The sequence below is a fragment of the Chiloscyllium punctatum genome, chromosome 40 (assembly GCF_047496795.1).
Source record: "Chiloscyllium punctatum isolate Juve2018m chromosome 40, sChiPun1.3, whole genome shotgun sequence".
NCBI lineage: Eukaryota > Metazoa > Chordata > Chondrichthyes > Orectolobiformes > Hemiscylliidae > Chiloscyllium > Chiloscyllium punctatum.
Window position 1 is genome coordinate 17,320,618 of NC_092778.1, and position 23,169 is coordinate 17,343,786.

At 44.4% G+C, this 23,169-nt stretch overlaps 1 protein-coding gene across 1 annotated transcript in view; it reads left to right on the forward strand.

The window, feature by feature from the left end:
* The first annotated feature begins 5,966 nt into the window (after positions 1-5,966).
* LOC140464393 (transducin beta-like protein 3) overlaps positions 5,967-23,169 on the forward strand; it is a 65,787-nt gene continuing 48,584 nt past the window's right edge. Inside the window, exons 1-6 of the mRNA XM_072559387.1 lie at positions 5,967-6,068; positions 11,926-11,977; positions 12,644-12,739; positions 14,342-14,389; positions 22,370-22,511; positions 22,919-23,003. Of these exons, the coding sequence (XP_072415488.1) occupies positions 6,037-6,068; positions 11,926-11,977; positions 12,644-12,739; positions 14,342-14,389; positions 22,370-22,511; positions 22,919-23,003 (455 nt within the window). The 5' untranslated portion in view covers positions 5,967-6,036. The remainder of the gene's footprint in view (positions 6,069-11,925; positions 11,978-12,643; positions 12,740-14,341; positions 14,390-22,369; positions 22,512-22,918; positions 23,004-23,169) is intronic.

Sequence of the window (23,169 nt, forward strand, 5' to 3'; positions counted from 1 at the left end):
TCATCCAATCCATATCACTCCAACCATCCAATGTGCAGCGACCTGCTGGAATGTGTCCTTTTTCTGCAGTCACATGATAACACCCTCCTCTCCAATCACATCTCCCCGTTGCCTGGTTGATAATTGCAACGAAACGTGCTTTTTTGTGAAAAACAAAAACTGCGTCCGCAGGGGGGGAAACTTCTCTTTCTCTGGCCATTGATGCGGATCTGGAGGATGCGTTTAGTACTCTCAGTATAACAAAATAAACACAACACAGAAACACATGGAAATGCAATAGAATGGGATTCTATTGAGTACAATAGGGCTGCAGTGAATGCTTTGAACTGTGGTAGATTGCACTAGAAGCCTGGTGAAAGTGTTACCTTCTTTTATTTTCTACTTATTCACTGAAGGTAATGCTTAACTTTCATAACTTTGTTTTTTTTGTGCTGAGGTACCTTTGTACTTAAGTTGACACTGTGTGTGGCAACATTACATATGTCTCACTGTACCCCTGCACATTTGTACTTGAGGACATGTGATAGTAAAATATCTAAATCGAAATTGAAGGCTTTTTTGGCAGAAAAAGCTACCTTTCCAAACAAACAGTCCTTATCTTTGTTGGAACTTAAGGATAGCAGACTTGTCATCCTCTATAAGCTGTTATGCAATTCAATAAGATCTTGACTGATATGTATTTTATTTCAATTGACCTGCTTTGATTCTTTAATAACCTTACTGATAAAAATCTCTGGTTCTACATTGTTAATTCATCCAGACTCAACAGAGACAAAGAATCCTGGAAAGCAATTAGAGCGCATTTTGCTCTTCTCCACATTTTCAAACAAAAAAAAATGCTTTTGGACTGAATTGATTTTTAAAAAATCACAGCTGCTCCTTTATTGAGGTATTTTAGGTGTTGGAGGTGATTTCCTCAAATTCCAGAAGCAGCAATTACTGTTTCATATGCTGTTGCATTGTTTTGAAACTTTGGGAAAAAAAGTCAGAACAACAGCAGTCTTAAAAGGGAGAAGAGCAGACAAAGGAAGCACATGGTGAGGACAGTGCAGGAGAGAGAGAGAAAGAAACTGACACTACAGTTTCGGAGTGCATCTGGGAAAATTAACAAACAGTGAAATTCGTAACTAATCTTGGAGGAACTGTTTGGGCAAAGTTCACAGCACAGAAGCAGATAAGTGTATTGTTTTTAAGTGGGACCTACAGAAAGTCTGCCGTAGTGAGCAGAGTGGGTTCTTTCTTGATTATATGCATTTTGAGATATGTTTCTTGATTAATCTTAAAATATAAACCATAACCATTAATTTAACCTGGGGCAGTGTTTTGTAGAGGAATAAGACGGTGTTATTTTCTGGGTATGTAGATTGTGATGGAGCAAAAATGGCCTTTAGTAGGGTGATATGCACTTCTTGTCAGATGTGGGAGTTTAAAGAGAGTTTAAGGGTTATATCTGCAACAAATGCTGTTGGTTGCCAATCTTATCAGATCGAATGGATCGGCTAGAGGGACAGTTAGAAGCGATGAGGAATTTGCAACAGCAACAACATGTGATTGATGGCAGTTATCGGAAGGGGGGAAAGTCTCAGATACAGTCACATAGATGGGTTAACTCCAGGAAGGGTGAGAGAGGTAGACAGCTAGTGCAGGAACCTTCTGTGGCTATACCCATTTCAAACAAGTTTGCTGTTTTGGAAAATGTAGAGGGTGATGGATTCTCAGGGGATTGTAGCACGAATAGCCAGGTTTCTGGTATGGAGACTGGCTCTAATGCAATGAGGGGTAAGTCGGGTTCCAAGAGATCAATTGTGTTAGGGGACTCTCTAGTCTGAGGTACAGACGGATGTTTCTGTGACCAGCAGCGAAAAAGCAGAATGGTGTGTTGTTTCTCTGGTGCCAGAATCAAGGATGTCTCAGAGTGAGTGCAGAATGTTCTCACAGGGGAGAGGGGCCAGCAAGAGGTCATTATCCACATTGGAACCAACGACATAGGAGGGGAAAAGGTTGAGATTCTGAAAGGAGATTACAGAGAGTTAGGCAGGAATTTAAAAAGGATGTCCTCAAGGGTAGTAATATCTGGATTACTCCTAGTGCTACAAGCTAGTGAGGGCAGGAATAGGAGGAGAGAGCAGATGAATGTATGGCTGAGGAGCTGGTGTATGGGAGAAGGATTCACATTTTTGGACCAATAGAATCTCTTTTGGGGTAGAAGTGACCTGTACAAGAAGGACGATCTGCACCTAAATTGGAAGGGGACTAATATACTGGCAGGGAGATTTGCTAGAGCAGCTCAGGAGGATTTAAACTAGTAAGGTGGGGGGGGGGGGGGGGGAGGTGGGACCGAAAGAGATAGTGTGGGGAAAGACATCGATCTGAGACGGGTACAGTTGAGAACAGAAGTGAGTCAAACAGTCAGGGCAGGCAGGGACAAGGTAGGACTAATAAATTAAACTGCATTTATTTCAATGCAAGGGGCCTAACAGGGAAGGCAGATGAACTCAGGGCATGGGACTGGGATATCATAGCAATTACCAGAAACATGGCTCAGCGATGGGCAGGACTGGCAGCTTAATGTTCCAGGACACAAATGCTACAGGAAGGATAGAAAGAGAGGCAAGAGAGGAGGGGGAGTGGCATTTTTGATAAGGGATAGCATTACAGCTGTGCTGAGGGAGGATATTCCCAGAAATACATCCAGGGAAATTATTTGGGTGGAACTGAGAAATAAGAAAGGGATGATCACCTTATTGGGATTGTATTATAGACCCCCTAATAGTCAGAGGGAAATTGAGAAACAAACTTGTAAGGAGATCTTAGCTATCTGTAAGAATAATAGGGTAGTTATGGTGGGGGTTTTAACTTTCCAAACATAGACTGGGACTGCCATAGTGTTAAGGGTTTAGATGGAGAGGAATTTATTAAGTGTGTACAAGACAATTTTCTGATTCAGTATGTGGATGTACCTACCAGAGAAGGTGCAGAACTTGACCTACTCTTGGGAAATAAGGCAGGGCAGGTAACTGAGGTGTCAGTGGGGGAGCACTTTGGGGCCAGCGACCATAATTCTATTAGATTTAAAATAGTGAAGGAAAAGGATAGACCAGATCTAAAAGCAGAAGTTCTAAATTGGAGAAAGGCCAATTTTGACGGTATTAGGCAAGAACTTTCAAAAGCTGATTGAGGGCAGATGTTCGCAGGTAAAGGGACGGCTGGAAAATGGGAAGCCTTCAGAAATGAGATAACAAGAATCCAGAGAAAGTATATTCCTGTCAGGGTGAAAGGGAAGGCTGGTAGGTATAGGGAATGCTGGATGACTAAAGAAATTGAGGGTTTGGTTAAGAAAAAGGAGTCATGTGTAAATTATAGACAGGATAGATCGAGTGAATCCTTAGAAGAGTATAAAGGCAGCAGGAGTATACTTAAGAGGGAGATCAGGAGGGCAAAAAGGGGACATGAGATAGCTTTGGCAAATAGAACTAAGGAGAATCCAAAGAGTTTTTACAAATATATTAAGGACAAAAGGATAACTAGGGAGAGAATAGGGCCCCTCAAAGATCAGCAAGGCAGCCTTTGTGTGGAGTCACAGAAAATGGGGGAGATACTAAATGAGTAGTTTGCATCAGTATTTACTGTGGAAAAGGATATGGAAGGTATCGACTGTAGGGAACTAGATGGTGACATCTTGCAAAATGTCCAGATTACAGAGGAGGAAGTGCTGGATGTCTTGAATCGCATAAAGGTGGATAAATCCCCAGGACCTGATCAGGTGTACCTAGAACTCTGTGGGAAGCTAGGCAAGTGATTGCTGGGCCTCTTGCTGAGATATTTGTATCATTGATAGTCACAGGTGAGGTTCTGGAAGACTGGAGGTTGGCAAACATGGTGCCACTGTTTAAGAAGGGTGGTAAAGACAAGCCATGGAACTATAGACCGGTGAGCCTGACCTCGGTGGTGGGCAAGTTGTTGGAGGGAATCCTGAGGGACAGGATGTACGTGTATTTGGAAAGGCAAGGACTGATTCGGGATAGTCAACATGGCTTTGTGCGTGGGAAATCATGTCTCACAAACTTGATTGAGTTTTTTGAAGAAGTAACAAAAACGATTGATGAGGGTAAGGCGTTCAACAAGGTTTCCCATGGGAGACTGGTTAGCAAGGTTAGACCTCATGGAATATAGGGAGAACTAGCCACTTGGATACAGAACTGGCTCAAAGGTAGAAGACAGAGGGTGGTGGTGGAGGGTTGTTTTTCAGACTGGAGGCCTGTGACCAATGGAGTGCCACAAGAATCGGTGCTGGGTCCTCTACCTTTCATCATTTACATAAATGATTTGGATGCGAGCATAAGAGGTACAGTTAGTAAGTTTGCAGATGACACCAAAATTGGAGGTGTAGTGGACAGTGAAGGGGTTACCTCACATTACAACAGGATCTGGACCAGATGGGCCAGTGGGCTGAGACGTGGCAGATGGAGTTTAATTCAGATAAATGCGAGGTGCTGCATTTTGGGAAAGCAAATCTTAGCAGGACTTATACACTTAATGGTAAGGTCCTAGGGAGTGTTGTTGAACAAAAAGACCTTGGAGTGCAGGTTCATTGCTTCTTGAAAGTGGAGTCACAGGTAGATAGGATAGTGAAGAAGACCTTTGGTATGCTTTCCTTGATTGGTCAGAATATTGAGTACAGTAGTTGGGAGGTCATGTTGTGGCTGTACAGGACATTGGTTAGGCCACTGTTGAAATATTGCGAGCAATTCTGGTCTCCTTCCTATCGGAAAGATGTTGTGAAACTTGAAAGGGTTCAGAAAAGATTTACAAGGATGTTGCCAGGGTTGGAGGATCTGAGCTACAGGGAGAGGTTGAACAGGCTGGGTCTGTTTTCCCTGGAGCTTCGGAGGCTGAGGGGTGACCTTATAGAGGTTTACAAAATTATGAAGGTCATAGATAGGATAAATAGACAAAGTCTTTTCCCTGGGGTCGGGGAGTCCAGAACTAGAGGGCATAGGTTTAGGGTGAGAGGGGAAAGATATAAAAGAGACCTAACGGGCAACTTTTTCCACGCAGAGGGTGGTACGTGTATGGAATGAGCTGCCAGAAGATGTGGTGGAGGCTGGTACAATTGCAACATTTAAGATGCATTTGGATGGGTATATGAATAGGAAGGGTTTGGAGGGATATAGGCCTGGTGCTGGCAAGTGGGACTAGATTGGGTTGGGATATCTGGTTGGCATGGATTGGACCGAAGGGTTTGTTTCCATGCAGTACATCTCTATGACTCTATAACATTGTTCCCTTCCACAACTCAAAATGAGTTGGAGACAGGGATGTGACTGAACCCTCCCATTCGTTGCCTTGTAGTGTCCATATTCTGAGAGGTTTCTGAACTACTGAAGTGGCATTGATTTCCCATGTTTTGACATTAAAAATAAAGTCAATAAGGAAAAACTGTTTCCAGTGGCAATGTTCTTAGATGACATGGAAATAATATAATTGAGCAAAGAATGAAAGAGAGGGAAAATGAGGAGATGAATTTTATGGAGGTGTTACAACCTTAGAGTTTTATTGCCTTAAAGTGTAACAGATTCAGTAGTAATGCTCAGAGAATAATTTAGCACAGGAGTGGACCATTCGACCCAAGCAAAACAGCATTGGTTTGAGCTACTCCCCTACTTTCCTCATAGAAACAGAAATACTTCCCTTCAATTATGTATCCAATTCCAAAGGGACCAATTGGCTCGAGTATGGGGGAAGGGGAACTTCTGCCAAAGGGCTGGCAGAGACTGGAAGGGCGGAACGGCCTGAGCCTGTGCAGTGATTCTCATCAGGTGGCTGAGAGGACAGCGTGAGCGCCTGCAGTAACCTGATTCTCCCACCAGAGTGCAGTGTGGCGCCGTCTCGCTCCCAGTCTGCTGTTGCCATGGGGATCAGTGCGCGTCATCGAGCCGGCGCCGCCTGTGATGCGAACAGAGCGCGCCGGAAGTGCCTGGTGTGGAGCTGGAAACGTGCTGTGGCCGGGAGACGGAGGGGAGTGATCCCGGGGCCATGGCGAGTCCCGCTGTACACTTCAAAACAAAGTGAGTGTGAGGCAGACGGAAGGGGAGGTGTCTCCCTCCAACAACATCCCCAGCATCCCCTCACCCATCCTTTCACACCCCATCCCCCCGGTGGTACACAGCGCCACAGACCCGGGTTCAATTCCCGCCTCAGGCGACTGTCTGGTGGGTCCCCTCCGGGGGCTCCAGTTTCCTCTCTCAGTCCAAAGATGTGCAGGGTCAGGTGAATTGGCCATGATAAACTGCCCGTAGTGTGAGGTAAGGGGTAAATGTAGGGGAATGGGTGGGTTACGCTTTGGAGGGTCAGTGTGGACTTGTTGGGCCGAAGGGCCTGTTTCCACACTGTAATGTTATGTAATCTAATCTCCCTCATCCCCCCCATCCCTCCCTCATCCCCCCCATCCCTCCCTCATCCCCCCCATCCCTCCCTCATCCCCCCCATCCCTCCCCCATCCCTCCCCCATCCCTCCCCCATCCCTCCCCCATCTCCCCCATCCCTCCCCCATCTCCCCCATCCCTCCCCCATCCCTCCCCCATCTCCCCCATCCCTCCCCCATCTCCCCCTCGTCCCCCCCCCCGTCCCCCCCCTCATCCCATCACCCCCACCCCATATCCCCACCTCCCCCCCCATCCTCCCTCCCCTCCCATCCTCCCTCCCCTCCCATCCTCCCCACGCCCCATCCTCCCCACCCATCATCCCCACCCATCATCCCCACCCTGCCGTCCCCACATCCCCACCCCCACATCCCCCCCATCCCCCCACCACCCCCAGACCACCACCTCCTTTCTCCATCTTCACCCCCAACCCTCCCTCACCCTCACCCCCCACCCTCCCTCACCCTCACCCCCCACCCTCCCTCACCCTCACCCCCCACCCTCCCTCACCCTCACCCCCCACCCTCCCTCACCCTCACCCCCCACCCTCCCTCACCCTCACCCCCCACCCTCCCTCACCCTCACCCCCCACCCTCCCTCACCCTCACCCCCCCTCACCCTCACCCCCCACCCTCCCTCACCCTCACCCCCCACCCTCCCTCACCCTCACCCCCCACCCTCCCTCACCCTCACCCTCACCCCTGTCCAACCCACCACCATCCTTTCTCCCGCCCCACCTTCAGCCAAAGCCATGAGAGAGAAAGGGGGCAGCAGCACCCCAGGTTCCTCAGTCAGATTCTGATAACATCGGGTTGTGCCAAGGTCACCAGAGATCCCTCCCCATTGTGGCGTGATTGCTGAAACTCTCCTCAAACTGAACCAATGTGTGTGTTAAAATTACATGTAATGAAGTCAACTTCCTCACAGATGAGTCCCTGAGAGTGTGGAGCAGCCAAGGTTTCTGTTACCTGCTGGAACAACAAAAGTAATGTGTGCGTCGGAATCTTGCAAGGTTTTGTAGAAAATATTGTAGTCACCCTTGGGATAACATCCCTGTTGTGGCTAGGAAACGTATTTTAGGTTTGAGTGAGTAGATCTCCTTGTCCCTTGTCTAAGTGAGACAGAGAATTGTTCAAATGCCTAGTATTGGCTTTGGCAGAGTCCTCACCTACTAAGTGCAGGAATGAAAACAATGTGTTTGAGAGACTCCACAGGTTTGGTAGCATCTGTAGAGAAAAAGAGTTAATGCTTCAATTCCAAAATGACTCCTCTTCCAAAATCGCTTTTATGTCAGATTTCCAGCAAACTGTAATAGATTGCTTTTATTTGTTAAATGCAAGTGTTTTATAAATGGGAGCCTTGGTAACATTTAAATTGCGGTTGGTTAGGTTTAAATATAAATATTAGAAAAAGGTAGCTTCAGTTACACTAGAGTGTGAAAGAGAAGCATTGAAATGATCCTTCCTGAGTAGTTACATGTCAAGTTGGGATCTTAATCTTCATTTTGACTGAGGTTAACATTGGTGCAAATCCCAAAACAGTCCACCCTAATGTTAAAACAGGACATTGGAATGCATTCCTTAATTATCTTTTCAATTGAGGAGGGAAAAAAATCATTCAAAAGTCTTCATCATGTGATTGTAATTTATTGCTAGATTAAATAATTTTATCTGGATTATAACAAGTGATACCTTTTGAACAATCAGGCTATCTAGTAAACAGTAAGGTAAAAACAATGACTGCAGATGCTGGAAACCAGATTCTGGATTAGTGGTGCTGGAAGAGCACAGCAGTTCAGGCAGCATCCAAGGAGCTTCGAAATCGACGTTTCGGGCAAAAGCCCTTCATCAGGAATGATGAATCATCTAGTAAACCGTGATGAGTAAATTTGAGGTACAACCATTTTTGCTGAAATAAGCTAGAGGACTAGAAACAGTGTATCTAGTATTTTGGATCAAAACTATGAGCCAGAGTTCTTGCATCAAACAAGATTTGGTGAGTTATGTGGTGTGGTTACGCAACTGATGCCTTTTTAGTTACATAGTTCATGACAGTCGTTTCAGGTGCATCTGCAGCTGTTAATGTGGAAAGATGTTGCCTTGCACTCTTGGGAGTTATGGTCTAAATGATTTGTCACTGTGGGGTGAAGTGGAGGGAGGCTTCTGTATAATGGCCACATGGTTTCTTCTGAGACTACACTGTGTACAAAGATAGAAAATGGGAAGGAAGGCACAGGAGATAATAGACCATCTCCTTACATCTGTAAATTAAAACTATAATGTTTGTGAATGCAGTATGGATATTCTCAAGTAGCATACCAGGTGGCTTCCAGTGGCCCAGTATGGTGGTATGGGCCTGGGCCCAGCGGACAGTCTGCCAGTGTGGCAGTCTTGTCCAGGAAAGGCAATCTTGGTATGGGGTGGTGTACTTGTCCTGGCATGGAGATCTTCCAGCTGTCCTGTGTCAAGGTCTAGTCCCAGCATGGAGGTTTTGGCCTGGTTTTCCAGTGTACCCTCAACTCAGGAGTTACTATTTAAACTGTGATAAATTTTTCCTTTTTTTTAATGACTTCTTTCATAAATTTAGATGCTGTGTTATGGTGACTTACAACTTGTCACTGTATTTCTTTTGTAAAAATGCATGTGACAATAAATTGCTGATCTATTCTGTTTCTGCATGGAATGTCCATAGAGATTTCCTTGCAGAGTTTATACATATATTATTACATAGCCAGGCACAATGTAAAATATCGCATTGATGTCTAGGGTAATTCAATATTCAAGAGATTGTGGGTGAAACTTGGGTGCTCGCCCAACTTTTAAGAAATTGTGGATAAGGGGCTGGATTTTAATCATTCAGACTTTCTTACTGTAGAGGAGGGTATCAACAACTTAAAACATTACTGTTTAATACAAGTGGAAATCCATTTGGGGCACGGGGAGTAAATTGTAAATGCCTTTCACTGTGGATCTCACTTAGAGTTCTGACTTTAAGCTTGAGAAATACTGTTGTCATGGGCTTTCTGGAACCTTGGCGTGGAGGACCGGTGTTGGACTGGGTTGGACAAACCTAAACATCGCACAACACCAAGTTATAGTCCAACAGGTTTACTTGGAAGTACTAGCTTTCAGAGCTCTGCTCCTTCAGGTAACTAGTGAGGCAGGATCATAAGACACAGAATTTATAGCAAAAGATCACAGCATTATGCAATTAAAACAATATATTGAACAAACCTAGATTGTCTTTCATCTTTTAGAATGGGTTCAGGTTTTGGTTCATTAATATGTAAATTCCCAAGCTTCTTTTAAGTCACATTCTCGAGATAACTTAAGGTTTTATGGTCCTGCCCCACTAGATACCTGATGAAGGAGCAGTGCTCCGAAAGCTAGCGCTTCCAAATAAACCTGATCAACTATAACCTGGTGTTGCGTGATTGTTAACCTTCTGGAACCTGTCAGATTAAACAAGGAAGACTTATGTTGGCAGAACTTGTTCTGGCAAGACTTTGGTTTGCAATTTGTTTCAAAATGCATATCATTTATTTGCATTTTCTGAGATTTGACAGTCGAGGAAGGAGGTGAGGGAAGACAGGTCTGCAGTGACCTGACCATCCCTGACAATGTTCCCCCACTTGGCTGTCTCACAGGAAGGTCATTTTCCAGAAGGTTACATCCATAAAGTCAGGAAGTATGGGATATCATTCATAAAGTCAAGAAGTATAGGCTACAGAGAGATTTGCCTATCTGGATTCAGAATTGGTTGGCCGACAGAAGGCAGAGAGTGGTTGTAGATGGAAAGTATTCTGCCTAGAGGTCAGTGTTGAGTGGGGCTTTGTTCTTGGGGCACTGCTCTTTGTAGTTTTTATAAATGACTTGGATGAGGAGGTTGAGGGGTGGGTTAGTAAATTTGCAGATGACACAAAGGTTAGAGGTGCTGTTGATAGTATCGAGGGCTACTGCAGGCTGCAGCGTGACATAGGATGCAGTGCTGTGCTGAGAAATGGCAGATGGAGTTCAACCTGGATAAATGTGAAATGATGCATTTTGGAAGGTCAAACTCGAATGCTGAATATAGGATTAAAGACAGGATTCTTGGCAGTGTGGAGGAACAGAGGGATCTGGGTGTGCAAATACATAGATCCCTCAAAGTTGCCACCCAGATGGATAGGATTGTTAAGAAAGCATATGATGTTTTGGCTTTCATTAACATGGGGATTGAGTTTAAGAGCCGTGAGGTTTTGCTACAGCTCTACAAGTCCCTGGTGAGATCGCACTCGGAATATTGTGTCCAGTTCTGGTCGCCATACTATAGGAAAGATACAGAGGCTTTGGAGAGGGTGCAAAGAAGGTTTACCAGGATGCTGCCTGGACGGGAGGGCTTGCCTTATGAAGAAAGGTTGAATAAGCTCGGACTTTTCTCTCTGGAGAGAAGGAAGAAGAGAGAAGACCTGATAGAGGTGTACAAGATAATGAGAGGAAAAGACAGAGTCAATAGCCAGAGACTTTTCCCCAGGGCAGGATTGACTGGTATGAGGGGTCATTGTTTTAAGATATTAGGAGAAAGGTATAAAGGAGACATCAGAGGGAGGTTCATTACACAGAGTTGTGAATGTGTGGAATGTGTTGCCAGTTGTGGTGGTGGAAGCAGAGTCATTGGGGACATTTAAATGACTGCTGGACATGCACATGGATATCTGTGAGTTGAGGGGAGCGTGGGTTAAGTTATTTTATTTTACGTTAGGATTAATCCTCGGCACAACATCGTGGGCCAAAGGGCCTGTTCTGTGCTGTACTTTTCTATGTGTCAGCAACTGTTTGCACTCCTGATGAGTTGACTGGGAAGCTAATCCTCTGCCTGCATATCCTAGCTTCTGGGCGTATCGCTGCCTGGGAGCTGACACGGTCTTGAGGAGCAGCAGCACGTGATGGGTGAGGGTGAGCCTGCTACTACTGCTGCTGCTGGAGGCCTTGCTGGTCCCTTCGTTCCTCATCAGAGGACCTGGTTAGAACTGGAGAGACTGCTCCCGGATTGTGGTGAAAGTTGACAAAAGGGAAGTACTGATTAAAGGCAACAAAGAGACTCCAGGGCATCAGACCAAACCACTTGAAATGATTTCCGAAACAAACTCTTCCCCAAACAAGTTGTGCAAGCAAACATCTTCCTGATGTAATCTGACAAATTCCCGAAAGCCTGCTTCTTGTGTTTGAAAGCAGCGTTCCTAGTTAGAATGGCAGCAGTGCTTTTACAATAGTCAGACTCACCTGCCCCATGGGAAATTCCTCTTGTGTTAAAGATTGAAGAAACATTGAAGAAGCAAAAGTCAGCTAGTTCCTATTCTTTCCTGTCACACCAGCCATTACTGGTGTTTAAATGGGTTGCCCACTCAGCATGGCCAGTCGGCCATGGAAATCCAATCGGCATTGTTTCTCTCAAATGTAAGATCTTGGTAAATTGCTGCTTCCTCTCTCAGTTGTGTTTAACTTAATTTTTAAATCTCTTTCAGCTATGCTGTTTCCATCAAGATTGAACCATTTTACAAAGGAGGAAAAGTACAGGTATCTTTAATATATTGCAATTTTAAAATTAATACTTCAGCTTTTAATTATGGGTAGTATAATCGCTACCAAATATTGAAATGAGGGTTTCTGTCGTACAATTTTGATATTGCTGTTTCATAAATGTGACTTTACGAGATAACTGAAAATCAATGATTTGATAAAGATTGATTTTATGGTTTTACTTCTGCATTTTAAGACCCAGATCCATTGAATTTCTTGGCATGTTTGCCTGGGATTCAGTTGTGTCAAGAGACATTTATTAATAGTGGTTATTTGGTTCATTGGCATTTCCTGAACTAAAAGGTAGATGTAAGACTTACTGAAAGAGGAAGAAGGTGGGGGTCAACCAAGCAACTCTTGGTAGTCCTGTTTATGAAGTGTATCATGTTGGTGGGGCAAATCCAGTGTTGCAGTAAAAAAGTTACTGAAATGTGATATTAGTTCTACTTTTCTTCCACTCTTTCCTCTGTCTTCAATTGCTGCCCCTTTTGAATTCTGCTAAGCTTACCTTTACATCTTGTATTCTATCTAAAACAGTAGTAAAACAGAAAATGTATTCCTGACCAGTTTGTGTCTAATTTTGGGCTCCCATTGTCCGTTTGGAGATGGAAACATCTTTGCTTTGTTTTGACGCGTTTACTTCAGCCTGTTCTATCATCACAGATAAATAAAGATGGAACGTGCATGTTCTGTACTTGTGGAACGAAGGTTAATATCGTTGATATCGGAACAGGAAAGGTGACAAGGAGTATTGAACAGGTACAGAGTTACTTCAGTATGAATGCTTGTAGGTCCTTGTGCTGCTGCTGAGGTCTTCTAGTATATAATGGGGTACAGTCCAAGGCCTCCCACTTATGTACCAGGAGAAACATTCCACACTATGCCATTGAGGGGCTAAGTTTCTCATTGTGAGTTCTCCCCGCCCCTCACCCCACCCCTCACCTTAAATGCATGCCCCTGGTATTAGACATTTCAACCCTGGGGAAAAAGATTCTGACTGTGTGTCCTATCTGTGCATCTCATAATTTTATAGAAGTCTAACAAATCTCTCCTCAGCCTCTGCCGCTGCAATGAAAACAATCCGAGTTTTTCACGAAACTCATCCTCTCCTCGTCACCTTAGCGATTAAGTGCTGAGCAAGAAGGTCTGTTGGGTACTTTCTAAGGTGGCATGGTGGCTCAGTGGTTAACACTTGCCTCACAGTGCCAGGGACCCGGGTTCGATTCCAGCCCCAGACAACTGTCTGTGTGGAGTTTGCACATTGTCTGCGTGGGTTTCCTCCCGCAGTCCAAAGATGTGCAGGTTAGTTGAATCAGCCATGCTAAGCTGCCCTTAGTGTTCAGGGATGTGTAGGTTGGGTGCATTCGTCAGGGGTAAATGTAGAGTAATAGGTTTGGGGAATGGGTTTGGGTGGGTTACTCTTCGGAGGATTGCTATGGACTTGTTGGGCCGAAGACCTGTTTCCACACTGTATGGATTCTCTGAATCTATGATCGGCTGCCAAGCTGTTGAGACTCTTAAGGAGTCAATTAAAGACAATTTAATGCATTGAACTTAGAACCTCTCCAATCCCCATCTTGCTGAGATAACTAGTATCCCAACTTGGAAAGCATGGGTGAGGGCCTCTGGTTGCCCCTTTTGTGATCAGTGAGGGTCAAGGGTTAGCCTCTGAAAAGCCATGCTCTTTACAATTGTACAAATTTATGAATTTCCTTTCACGATTTGTTGAGTTGAAAATTTTCTGTGATTTGATGTCATCCACAAATGTAGAAATTCCTCTGACAGAGGTCCCCAAATCTAGTGTTAAATTCTTAAAATTATAGAGTGTTTTTTTTAAGATATAAAAGAGACCTAAGGGGCAACGTTTCATTCAGCGGGTGGTACATGTATAGAATGAGTTGCCAGAGAAAGTGGTGGAGGCTGGTACAATTGTAATATTTAAAAGGCATCTGGATGGGTATAGGAATAGGAAGGGTTTGGAGGGATATGGGCCGGGTGCTGGCAGGTGGGACTAGATTGGGTTGGGATATCTGATCGGCATGGACGGGTTGGGCCGAAGTCTGTTTCCGTGCTCTACATCTCTATGACTATGAGTTAGAAACCAGGAGCATAACAGACAAATATTTCATATTAAGAATTTCAGTGAATGGAAAATAAGTGACCCAACCCAGACTGGACTGATCACTATCTGTGATAACTGATAGAATAAATTAGACAATGTGGGTGACTGGACAAAAACGTAGTTGGAGTCAATTTTTCAACTATTTTCCACATTATATACAGAGGTAAAAACTCAAGCTGGTTTCACAAATGAATTTTGTTTTGCATTGATTAAGATTTTCCTGCTTCTTTTTCTTGCAGGAAGATCAAGAAGACATTACCTGCTTCAGTCTCAGCCCTGATGATGAGGTAGTTATTGGGAACGGAAATGCTTTCACTCTTCTGAACTATCATTTATATACAAAGATGTGATTTTCCACTGTGGTCTGACATTGTTAAATTATACAATATGCTACATTAGCACAGACATGTTCGTGCAATCCTGCAATTCATTACACCAGCGGCAGATCAAAACTTTCCAAAAACTGAAAGATTGGAAGCAATTGATTGATTATAATTATGATCAATCGATAGACTGTTTAGAAGAGCTCTGATGTAGAGTCATCTCGACTGGAGCTTGCTCTCTCTCTCATGCACACCTGCTCTCTTGCTATCTGTCTCTCATTCTCACTTGTGCTCTCGCTCTCTCTATCTGTGAATGCTGCCTGACCTGCTGTGATTTCCAGCATTTTGTTTTCAGCACAGATTCCAGCATCTGCGGTGTTTTGTTCCAACCCATTAGAAGGTTTGCTTGAGAGGGATGACAGAGGACTCTTTTTCTCACTAAAAAACAGAGGAGATAAAATGATTGAAACTCTCAACATATCCTCCACCCAGTGACCACTGTCACTAACTGGTCATTTACTGAGACAAAAACTGCAAAGTGACTCAGTGCCATCGCAAAGTGGTTGCGAACGTTTGAAGCTGCACATTGCTTGGCCATGTTCAGCTCAGTTGGACGAGATCTATTCAACATGAACAGGAGCTCAATAGTGAGATGAAGCAGGTTTGGTAAAAGATGCAGAGAAAATACATTGCCAACTCTGTTGACTTCCATTGACCGAGTTTGAAGACTGAGATGTGACTTAATTGAGGTGTGCAAAATGATGAGATATTTGGATAGAGTGGACAGGGAAGTCCAGATTTCTCTGTTGGAGAAGTCAGTGACCAAGCACACAGATTGTTGAAGGATTAGAGGAACAACATACAAAACAAGGTAAATGAGCTTGTAGTGCAGATTGAAATTGGCAGATACAATTTTGTATACTTCAGAGACGTAGCTACAAAGGGATCAGAGCTAGGAACTAAACATGCAAGCACGGTGGCTCAGTGGTTAGCACTGCTGCCTCACAGTGTCAAGGACCCGGGTTCAAGGCCCGCCTCGGGTGACTGTTTGTGTGGAGTTTGCACATTCTCCTCATGTCTGTGTGGGTCTCCACCCAGAGGGTTGGTATGGACTTGAGGGCTGAATGGCCTCTTTCCGCACTGTAGGGATTCTACGACAGTTATCCAATCAAAAGGGCAGGCAGATGGTCAAAGGGGGCATTGTTGCCTCGTTAATGAAAAAGGAAATTAGATCGATTGCAGGAAGTGATGTAGAGTCGGAAGGCGTTGAATATGTATGGGTAGAGTTGAGGAACATGAAGGAGAAAATACCCTGATGGGAATAATGCACAAGCCTCCTAGCAATAATCAGGATGTGGGGAAGAAAATAAATCAGGAAATAGAAAGGCATTATTACAATAATCGTGGGGAATCCAAAATGCTGATGGACTGGGGAAATCAGGGTTGGTGACAGATTTCAAGGAAAGAAATTTGTGGACTGGCTATGAGATGGATTTTTTTGGAGCAGCTTGTGGTAGGGTCTCCTACCAATTCTAGTTTTGGTGATGTGTAATGAGGCAGACTTGATCAGGGAGCTGACCCCTCTAGGGGGCAGTGACCATAATGTGAGAGAATTCACCCTGCCGTTTCAGAGGAAGAAGCTGGAATCCGATGTAATGGCATTGAGTAAAGGTAACCACAAAGACTTATGGGAGGAGCTGGCCAGAGTTGATTGGAAGGGAAAACAATGGAGCAGCAGTGACAGGAGGTTGGGGGGGGGGGGCGGGGGGGGCGGGGGGAGTGGTGGTAATTTGGGAGGCACAGCAGAAATTCATCCCAAGGAAGATGAAACATACTAAGAGGAGGAGGAGGAGGCAACCATGGCTGACAAGGGAAGTCAGAGCTGGCATAACCACAAAAGAAAAAACATCCAATCGGGCGAAGGTTAGTGCAAAGCCAGAGAATTGGGAAGCCTTTAAAAACCAGCAGAAGAAACTAAAAAAGCAGTAAGAGGAGAAGACGGAGCATGAGAGTAAGCTACCTAATAAGATAAAAGAAGATTGTGAGATTTTGTTTTAAGAATACCTCAAAGATAAGAGAGAGAGAGAGACAAGAGTGGACATTGGACCACTGGAAAGTGAGACTGGAGAATTAGTGATGGGGAGCAAAGATTGGCAGAGGAACTGAGTAATACTTTGTCTCAGTTTTCACAATGGAAGACACCACAAGCATGCAAGAATTTCAGGAGAGGGAGTTTGACCTCACGCCACAGCTAACCAATAGAGTAAGCAACATACTACAGAACCTTAAAAAAAAACGGACTAATAACCGGGATTGACCTACAAAGGATGAAACTGGAAAGCGACTACACCAAGATTTTACAAGTGACCCAAAGTTTACAAACCAGGCATACCACTTAGACCCATTGTAGCACTGCTGGGAAGGCTGTCACACAAACTGGCAAAAGAGCTCCAACAAAAACTAAAACATCTGATCAGCGGTTCCAAACAGTCCATACAATCATCACAGGAATTCCAAAACAACATCAGGAACATAAACACAGACAAGGATGAAGCAATGGTCCCATTTGATGTAATGGCACTGTTCACTTCAATTGACAAAACTCTCGCCAGAGAGACAATAGCCAACCTTCTGGACAGGCAGGACTGACAATACGACAGGGAGCGTATCAACAAGGACCGCACACTCAAACTACTAAACCTGTGCTTGAAGACACATTCACCTTCAACAACTAAATATACGATCAGATCAATGGAACCACCTATGGGCTCACCCATCTTTGGGCTCATAGCAGAAGCAGTGATGCAATGATTGGAACAAACAGCCCTCCCACAAATCCAGTCTGAACTCTGGATCCAATATGTAAATGACACTTCTGTTATCATTAAGAGAACAGAAATCGAGAACACACACTGGATCGTAAACACTATACTGGCAGGGATCAGATTTACCAGAGAGGAAGAAACCAACAACCAACTCCCATTCCTGGATATGCTGGTAGAAAGGACACAGAACAGGGAATGCACCACAAACATGTACAGGACAACCACGCACATCAACTAGGTCCTGAATTATAACAGCAGCCACCCAAACACACACAAGAGAAGCTACGTTCGCACCCTGTTCAAAAAGGCTACAACACACTGCAGCACTCCCGACCTATGAAGGGAAGAAAAAGAACACCTCCACAGAGTTCACCAAAAACGAATATCCCCGCAACTTCATCCGCAGATGCCTAACAGACAGACAACACAATGAGGACATGCTACGACCTAACTCACTAGCCGTGCTACCTTATGTAAAAAAGCATCTCGAAACTAACAGCCAGACTTCTCCGCCCACTGGGATCCATGACAGCCCATAAACTGGCAGCCACGCTCAGACAACAACTCACCAGGACAAAATACCCGATACCCATCATGTGCAAGACTAATATAATTTACAGGATTCCATGCAAAGACTGCATGAAATACTGTATAAGACAAACAGGCAGACAACTAGCAGTCCACAACTACGAACACCAACTAGCCACTAAACACCATGACCAGCTGTCCCATACACACAGATGACGGGGACCACAGATTCGACTGGGACAACACAACGATCATAGGACAGCCAGAGAATTCCTAGAAGCAGGGCACTCATCCATGGACTCTATCAAGAAGCACATTGACCTAGACCCAATATTCTGGCCACTACAATGAGCAACCGGAAGCAGCAGGAATAGAACCAAATAAGTACCAGAAGACCCAGTACAGCAGTGCTTCACAGGAGGCTCCACAGCACTGAAGCTGTCACCTAGACAGGGGATGAAACTCCTGCAAATCAATTTCCCAGCTCAGCAAACATACCCACAACCACGGCAACCGACACCCAAGCTACAAACCTTTACACAAATTTTAAATTTCACGAGAGTCGGGGCAGAGGTGAGTGTAATGGCCATCACTGAGGAGACGGTGCTGGGGAAGCTGAAAGATCGGAAAGTGGATAAGTCACCTGGACTAGGTGGACCATAGCCCAAGGTTCTGAGAGAGATAGCTGAGGAGATCGCGGAGGCATCGATGGTGATTCCTGAAAGATCACCAATGTCAGAGAGGGTTCCAGAGGACTGGAAAATGGCGAATGCAGCACTCCTGTTTACGAAGGGAGGGAGGTAGAAGACTGGAAACTATAGACCAGTTAGCCTGACCTCAGTCGTTGGTAAGATTTCAGAGTTTTGTTATCAAGTACAAGATTGATGATTACTTGGAAACGCACGGTAAAACAGGACCGAGGCAGCACGGCTTCATCAAGGGGAGGTGATGTCTGACAAATCTGTTAGAATTCTTTGTGGAGGTAATGAGAAAGTTAGACATAGGAAAGCCAATGGGTTTCCAAAAGGCCTTTGACAGCTGCACAGGAGGCTACTCAATAAGATGAGCCCATGATGATAAGGGCGAGGTACTGGCGTGAAGACAGGATTGGCTGACTGGCAGAAGGCAGAGAGTGGGGATGAATGGGTGTCTTTCAGTGGGTGACTAGTACTGTTCCACAGGGGTCTGTGTTGGGACCACAGCTGGTCACATTATACATTAATGATCTGGACGAAGCAATCGGGGGCATTGTTGTTAAGTTTGCAGATGACACAGATATAGGTGGAGGGACAGCTAGTGTTGATCATGCGGGGAGGCTGCAGAAGGACTTGGATTGGCTGGGAGAGCAGGCGAAGTAGTGGCAGAGGGAATACAATGTGGGAAAGTGTGAGGTCATGCACTTTTCATAGGAAGAACAAACGTCTGGACTATTTTCTAAATGGGGAAAGGCTTCGGAAATCTGAAGCACAAACAAACTTAGTCCAAGTTTGGGATTTGCTTAGATTTAACATGCAAGTTCAGTTGGCAGTTAGAAAGATGAATGCAGTGTTAGTGTTCATTTCAAGAGAGATAGAATACAATAACATAGGTGTATTGCTGAGGCTGTACAAGGCTGTGGTCAGACCACATCTGGAATGTTGTGAGTAGCTTTTGGGACTAGTATTTAAGGAAGGGTGTGCTGGCGTTGGAGAGCAGCCAGAGGACCTTTACAAGAATGATCCTCAGGATGAAAGGCTTGTCATATGAGGAGTAGTTGAGAACTCTGGGTCTGTACTTGATGGAGCTTAGAAGGATAGGGAGAGGATTTGATTGAAACTTAGAGAATACTGAAAGGATATAGTGGGCATGAAGATGACTTTTCCACGAGGAGGAGAGACTAGGATCTGAGGCATGGCCTCTGAGTGAAGGGATGACCCTTCAGAACTGGGCTGAGCAATTTCTTCAGCCAGCAGATGGTTAATCTGTCGAACTCACAGCTGCACAGGGCTGTGGAGATTAGGTCGTTGACTGTATTTATGACAGAGAGTTTCTAATTGGTCAGAGGATCAAGGGTTATGGGGAGAAGGCAGGAAAATGAGATTGAGAAATTGTCAGCCATGGTCGAATGACAGAGCAGACTCAATGGGCAAAGTGGTCTACTTCTCTTATCTCTTATAATCTTATGGTCTTGTAGACATGAGGAAAACTTTTTTTCACCCTGAGGGTGGTGACTGTCTGGAATTCACTGCCCAGTTTGAGCTGTAAGCCCACAAATTGTTTGAAAGGAGTTTGAATCTGAATCTGCAGCTGACCAATTGTAGTCAGCAAGGTCACAGACCAAGTGGTAGGAAGTGGGGTGAGAATGGGTAGCTTGTTTTCTTTCAACTGGCACAGATCCAGCAGGTTGTTTGGCCATTTTCTGTACTGTAACCTTTCTCTAGTTCTAATGTCAGTGCAGTTTTACCACTGGAGAGAAAATCTGAGGTCTTTGTGTTCTTTTATCTCCTAATTTCATAGTCATACAGCATGGAAACAGACCCTTCGGTCCAACCAGTCCATGCTGAACATAATCCCAAACTAAACTGGTCCCACCTGCCTGCTCCTGGCCCATATCCCTTTCCTATCCATGTACTTACCCAAATGTCTTTTAAACATGGTAACTGAACCCTCATCCACCACTTACTCTGGGAATTCATTCCAAACACAGACTACTCTCTGTGTAACAATAAAAATGACCCTCATATTTTTTAAAATCTTTTTCCTCCCACCTTAAAAATATGCCCAGTAGTCTTGAAATCCCCACCCTAGGGAAAAGACACCTACTATACACCTTAACTATACCATTCATAATTTCATAAAACTCTATAATGTCTCTCTCTACCTTGTATGTTCTAATGAAAAAAGGCCCCAGCCCTCTCCTTATAACACAAATCCTCTGCTCTTGACAATATCCAAGTAAGTCTTTTCTGAACCCTCTCCAGCTTAATAATGTCCTTTGTATAACAGGGAATATATTTATTCTTTCTATTTCAAGCAGACAAGACTAGCCAACTTTAATTTCACCTACAAAATGGTGGCACTGAATTCTATTTGGGACTCTTGAGCATATTTCTCCATGTTAGAGTCATAGTGATGTACAGTACGGAAACAGACCCTTTGGACCAACTCATCCATGCTGACCAGATATCCCACCTAATCTAGTCCCAGTTACCATTACCCAGCCAAACCCTTCCTATTCATATACCCATCCAAATGCCTTTTAAACATTACAATTGTACCAGCCTCCATCACTTCCTCTGGCAGCTCATTCCATACACGTCCCACCCTCTGCAGGAAAAAGCTGCCCCTTAGGTCTCTTTTATATCTTTCCCCTCTCACCCTAAACCAATGCCCTCCAGTTCTGGACTCCCCGACCCCAGGGAAAAGACTGTCTATTTCATGCCCCTCATGGTTTTATAAACCTCTATAGGGTCACCCCTCAGTCTCCGACGCTCCAGGGAAAACAGCCCCAGCCTGTTCAGCCTCTCCCTATAGCTGAAACCCTCCAACCCTGACAACATCCTTGTAAATCTTTTCTGAACTCTTTCAAGTTTCACAGCATCCTTCTGATAGGAAGGAGACTAAAATTGCACGCAATATCCCAGAAGTGGCCTATCCAACATTCTGTACAGCCGCAACATGACCTCCCAACTCCTATACTCAATGAGGGAAAGCATACCAAACGCCGCCTTCACTATCCTATGTACCTGCGACTCCATTTTCAAGGAACTATGAACTTGCATTTCAAGGTCTCTTTGTTCAGCAACACTCCCTGAGACCTTACACTTAATTGTATCAGTCCTGCTAAAATTTGATTTCCCAAAATGCAGCACCTCGTATTTATCTAAATTAAACTCCATCTGCCACTCCTCAGCCCACTGGCCCATCTGATCAAGATCTTTATTGTACTCTGAGGTAACCTTCACTGTCCACTACGCCTCCAGTTTTGATGTCATCTGCAAACTTACTAACTATACCTCCTCTGCTCCGATACAAATCATTTATACAAATGATGAAAAGTAGTGTACCCAGCACCGATCCTTGTGGCACACCACTGGTCACAGCAATATCTTTTGTAGTTCTGTTGATTCATGGAAAGAGTTACTGTGAGTTACATTATGAACCACATGAATTACATCGCTGCATTGCAGTCTGAATGATATGAATTATATTGCTATGCCTCTGATATTTAGATTTTCTGCATTTGGAGAGCACTTCTCTGATCCACAGCACCCTGATCTTGGCCCACTGGGGGTCAAGAATCAAAAGTTTGGAAGACCCTGCTTTAGTCCAATATCAAATCAGTGTCATGCATGGTAAGCAGAAAAGATCCCACTTCCACTTGCTCTGGGATGTTGTCTTTGGCACCTTTATCCCTCTGAATAAATTGTTAATCCCAATTCCCACTTTTTCACCTCATGCCATGTGTTTAAGTTTTTGCAACAGTCCCCTGTGTCAAAATTTTCCAGAAGTCCATACATTCCCATTCCCACTATTTATCATATTTGCCACCTCCTGAAAATCTTTGTCAAGTGTGATGCTTAATATTATATGTCTGTGTGTTGCTTGGCAGATATTGGTGACAAGTAGTCGTGCCTTACTCCTGAAACAGTGGGATTGGAAAGAGAATGCGTGTACACGTACTTGGAAAGCTATTCACACTAGTCCAGTGGCGAGCATGGCTTTTGATTCTACCTCAACGTTATTGGCTACAGGTATGAGACTTACCTTGATGTATTGTCTCTAACTCCCTGAACTTAGTCTATTGTGACATGCAAAAGGATGCCATTGGTGAGTTTGTAGGTTGTAATGGGATCAACTTGATCAACTCTTAAAGGCTTGTGAATCTGTAGAATTCATTGACCCAGCATCTGACACATTCTGGGGTGTTGAGGAAGTTTAAGGATGAGAGAGACAGATTTTTAATGAGTAATGGGATGAAGGGTTATGGAGAGTGGAGTTGAGACCCAGATACAATCTGCCATTGTCGTATTAAACGGTAGAGCAGGCTCAAGGAGCTGAATTGTTTGTTCCTTCTCTGAGCTCTGATGTTACATTTGACTGGAAATGCTTCTCAGTAGCTGCCATGAAACCACCGTGGTTTGTTTGTTGACTTTTGCAGGAGGATGTGATAGCACAATCAAGATTTGGGATGTCATCAAGCAGTACTGCACGCACAATCTGAAGGGTTCCTCTGGAGTAGTTCAGTAAGGAAAATTTAACTGTGGGACTTCATATTAGAAGCTGGCCATTGTAATCAATGCTGAATGTAGCTAAACAGAAAATAAGAAACTGTGGTGTTGCATTGTAAATTTAAAACGGCAAAAATGTGCTTGTTCCGAAGGCTGGGTGTGAGATGGTCATAGAGAAGCT